A 4,867-nucleotide genomic window follows, 5' to 3' on the forward strand; every position below is an offset into this window, starting at 1 on the left:
CCGGCTGTTTCTTGTGAACCTTTATTTATTGACGTCAACGCAGTATAATCATATTTAAATTAATATTTACATATGCTGTAACGCCTTTTATTTCAACATTGTTTATCTCCGCGTCAAATCCGGCAGTTCGTTTTATCTTTCCGAAAAATGCAATGCCGTTTTACTCTCGGCTAGATATTTGTTTCCCTTTTCTTGCAGAGAACTGCTATCCGTCGACTGCATTACTAAATGCAATGTCAACAAACCCTAAGCGAATATGTTTTACAGCTTGCGTAAAAAAATATCAAAACCCACTGCCAGCGTAGAGATCGTCGAAAAGCCATGAAATACGCCTTGTCTGTACAAAAATTGAGTGAGAGTGTGTGTGTGCGGTTTTTACTTTTCATGATTGTGGTGCCAGATCCGTCCGGGGACGCCGAAATAGCAGCACATGCGGTTCTGGTGAGTGAATCTACGAAAGAATACGGATCAAATAAAATCATTCTACAGCCGTCCTACGAAAATCAACAGCTGGAAAAAGATTAACTATGTTACCATGTACAACACCCAGCCAGGCGATTGCTGGACGCCTAAATTGCGCCACTCCGTTTCCGTCATTAGATGCGTTTTTGGAACATATTTGGCCAAGTCAGGAGGAAGAATTACGTGCCGGTACTCGTACACATCGTCGTAATATTTCTCAGAATATTGAATCTGATCAGATGGCATGATGACGCCGCCGCTGATATGCTGTGCCTACGGTTGTAATATGATAAATGTATCGAAATTATGGTTCACTTCACGCATAATTACTAAAACACGCTAGAAACCCAAAAACAAATACTCACGATTTTAGCGAACAAGCCGGTAGGCAGGGCGATTGTTTTGTTTTCGGTTTCACTTGAAATTTCAGGAACGCGCCTTTGTGTTGTTGAATCACCAAATGTCAAAAGAGGTTAAACTTCTCGAAAATATTCAAAACTGATCGAACGAGTGATTGTCACATTTTTGACCATTTAATTTCAGTGTAATTCACTGTGTTTCGTTTTTCGTGCAGTTCAAATGTAGCGCTAATTGGTCAAAAACAGATGAAACCAACAGTTAATCTAATTCATCGGTTTCATTTTAATTTCTCGTCCGTTCGGCCAGCTATTTTAATTTCAAATGCAGAGCCTTAGGTTAATAATTTCAAGTGATAGGGGTTTTTTTTTAATTCATTGGTAAAGTCACAAGGCGTGTTAATTAAATATTAGAATCGTACAGTGTTATCGTTTCATTTTATGTTTCAGACTTTTTCAGTTTTTATTCATAAGAAATATATTAATATATTCATAAGAAATATATAGTATGATAAATTAAGGTTGAGTGTTGAATACATGATGAGTGTTAAAGTCATGTTGGTAGGGGTACTAAACTGGGTGTTGTGAGATTGAACAGTAAACTTGAAATACCGATGACCTTCGATCATCAGTCACAGGTCCTAAAAATTTTGCTGAGGGGGGGGGGGGGGCAAATAATTCGCCAGCCTCGGGGCCCCAACGTCCATCCTTCCGGGGCCCTTGTCCCTAGTACTCTGTCCATACTATAGAATGCTGATCTACGGGGCCCCTAAATCGGCGAGGCCCCAGGCGAGCGCCTAGTCCGCCTACCGTTAGATCCGCCACTGACTACCATAGATTGTTGGCAGGAGAAGTATATGAGTATCTATGAGGTAAGGGTTTCGTGTCGTCTCCGGACTCTCAGTGTCGGCGTTCCGGAGAACGCGGAACACGTGTTGTTCGCATGCCTGAGCTTCTCCGCAGTTCACCTGGAGCTTCTCTGCACCGGCGGATCGGACCCGGTACGACAAGAAATCGTTCAGTCGCACCTGCTGCTCGAGTGCCGAGCAGCTACGGTGCGTCGTGGTGAAGAACGATGAGCCGAACTTCCCTCAACTCCACCAGCATCACCGCGGATAGCTGCCCGCGGCGCTTCGGCTGCGACAGGCACTGCATAGGGCAAGGCAAAGCAATCCTCCGAGAGATGGCGAAGACAACAGTTACACCGCAAAACTTACTTAAATGTTTAAAGCCGTTGAGCTCGTGGTGTAAATTAAGGTATTATTATTTAATTACATTTATATATTTTTAACAACTTCATATAATACAATAGTCTAACAAAACTCTAAACAGAACTCTACAACCGTTTTTGTTGTGTTAACAATTATTTCAGGTACTTTGTTAAAATACTAATAACTGTACTCAATATAAATATGATACACAATATAAAACACACTTACAATAGTCACGACCATGCTTTCAGCTGCTCACGGCGCTCTGGCACCAATGTATCGAACCTCAACCCTGAAAAATGTATGGAATTTGTATCGAATCTGACTAGTTTGTTCGAGCTGACTAGTGGTGTCTGACCTCCATATAACTCTATACGTTTGTTCGAGTCTAATGTCTTATTCGATTGGTGCCAGAGCGCCGCCTTAGCGTGCGTACGACAGTGTGCGTGACTGCCACGGAAATTCCAGGGTTCGACACGACTGCACACAGCAATTGTATTATCAGAAGGACTAAAACAAAGAATGTGTTGTGCATGCATACGACAGTATATGTAAAACATGTAACTTTTCGCATGAAAACGAGATCGCAGACCTAAATAATCAGATATTTATTCGTCACAGTGTGATAGCATCAATGATGATGGTTGACTAGATATAACAGAACTTTTTTAAGTGTTCGGATTATGTTCAAGAAAAAATATGCTTTTTATTTTGTACTAAGTAAAAGTAGTGAAAAGAATACGATAGTTTTCTTATTGTCTTTTTACCATTAGAAATTTTTTAATCTCTAATCTACTCTTACAGGGTTGCCCACGATTTATTGGTCAGTTCCCATGATTTTTTGATGCGTTCCCACGATTTTTTGATCGTATCCCATAGATTTTTGGTTCGTTCCCATAATTGATTGGTATCGTCCGATTGGATATCAATACAAATAAACCAAGAAATTATGAGAAACGGCCAAAAAATCGTGGGAACGCACCAAAAAGATATGGAAACCAACCAAAAATTTATGAGAACCAACCAATAAATCGTGGGAAACCCTGTAACTGAAATTTAACTGAAACTTATTCTACGTACTATGTAATAAGTTTTTCTACGCAAACATTTTTAAATAAAAAAAAGTCTCAAGATAACAAAGATCAACGTTTACCTTAGAGATGAGATAATAATCAACTGCATACTCTGCAAAAATCATGTACGACACCATGTTGTTACTTTTGAGTATATCGCTTAACAGCGCCGGGATTGTCATCTATTCAAAAAGGACAGTGGAAAAATTATGCACGGATGAATAACGGTCGAAAATGCCACAAGTAACGCACCAAATCCCAATTCCGAGCGTACGGGTAACACGCAGCGCTTGAGGTGTGGATGCTGGTGCCCACAACAAAATGCCAACAATCGCTTGAGCTGTTTGTGCTGTTTCTCCGGCATAGAAAACGCAACGATCCGGAAAGTGTCCACTGGATAGCAAGTAGCGTTTCGTCCGTGCAGGTGCGCATGGCGAGGAGAGTTTGTGTGCTCCTTTGCAACGCTTACGGGCAACAAAACTGGGGGCCGTTACCTTACTAACTGCCACAAGTCATACGCAAAGAACGGAACAACAAAAAAAACATACTCTAGCCAAATCACCACCGCCAACTGTTATGAATCGGTATGCCGCCGTTGCCGACACCGTCGCAACGAGGCGCACCGAAGGAAAAATCTCTCAATGAAAAGCGAACCGTGCTGGTGGTGTGCAGTTGTATTGGACACGGCGGGTGGCCAGACGAGCCCGTGGGTCGATGTATTGGTGTGGAAAAGGATGCCGATGTGCGAGGTTGTGTATTCGCAGCACATCGTGGCAAGGATATTCGTGTAAGCTTACCCATCGTTCAACCGAACACACCTGGAAGGATGAATGATAAACAGCACACATTCATACGGCCCTGTTATTGTGTGCTCTTTCTGTACACAAACACATGTACATACAGTACAATGCTCTACACACCCATAAAGTAGGGGAAGGAAGCTCAAACTTCACCGATCAGCAGTAGCAAGTAAAAAATATTAAATTTTGTCATTAAACAGTTTCATATCATAATTCATGTAAACTACTGTGTAATAGCGAATAAATTTGTTGAAAACGTAACACAATAAAGTTGGAAACAACGTACAGAAATTTAACCGAAAGAGCTTTTTGGAGCTTTTTGAGAACAATGGAGCAGCCTGGTAGTTGATTAATTTCACATGTGAGCGAACGAAAGAGAGTGAGCGCCAAGAGGGCGTGAGTGGTATTACAAAAAAAATGAAAGATTGCAACCAAAATTGATGAAAACTATTACTATTTCAAAGCATATTTTACTCGATATGTAGGCGTATTTCGATTTTATAAGCTTGTTTGCTTGATTTTATTTTTATACAGGAGGGACGGCATTGCCCATTTTGCTTAAGCTTGACTCTTGATAACACATACTAAAAAAGCATTTCGCTCCGAAAACATCTCTACCAGAACGAGCATTAGCTCTCCTGCTCGGGGAGTTGCTCTCGCCTCTCAGTCGAGCTCTCTCATAACTGACCGACGCTAACATCACACATACACACAAAACAGGTGTATAAAGCTTGTGGTAGGATTAAATAAAACGCGGATCGCGGGTGTGCTTGCTCGTAGCGACGACATCGACAATGACTGGCATGTATGTGTGTATCCTTCCGCGCCTGTCGCGATACGTCGGCCACACATGTCGATGTCGTTTGCGCGGGTGTATCTGTGGGCCAGACTAGGACACCGTACTGGGGAGCGGTCCGTGGCCTCGAACCAAACGCTGGCGAGCGTTCAGTCTTGCGTTGCGATTC

General features: G+C 42.0%; 1 protein-coding gene across 1 annotated transcript; it reads right to left on the bottom strand.

The window, feature by feature from the left end:
* Positions 1-4: 4 nt before the first annotated feature.
* LOC120895421 (cyclin-dependent kinases regulatory subunit-like) lies at positions 5-918 on the bottom strand. The gene is made up of 3 exons (XM_040298771.1): positions 828-918; positions 535-735; positions 5-451 (listed from the first exon to the last, which is right to left on the bottom strand). The coding sequence occupies exons 2-3, from the start codon at positions 706-708 to the stop codon at positions 383-385; spliced, it is 243 nt and encodes an 80-aa protein (XP_040154705.1). The 5' UTR covers positions 709-735; positions 828-918; the 3' UTR covers positions 5-382.
* Between the last annotated feature and the right edge of the window lie 3,949 nt (positions 919-4,867).

Source organism: Anopheles arabiensis, chromosome 2 (assembly GCF_016920715.1).
Source record: "Anopheles arabiensis isolate DONGOLA chromosome 2, AaraD3, whole genome shotgun sequence".
Lineage (NCBI taxonomy): Eukaryota > Metazoa > Arthropoda > Insecta > Diptera > Culicidae > Anopheles > Anopheles arabiensis.

Bases quoted from the DNA above. Each gene is read 5' to 3' on its own strand.
- LOC120895421 (XM_040298771.1), bottom strand. From the start codon at position 708: ATGCCATCTGATCAGATTCAATATTCTGAGAAATATTACGACGATGTG. The intron at 452-534 runs GTAACATAGTTA...ATTCTTTCGTAG, and splicing joins CTGGCTGGGTGTTGTACATG to ATTCACTCACCAGAACCGCA.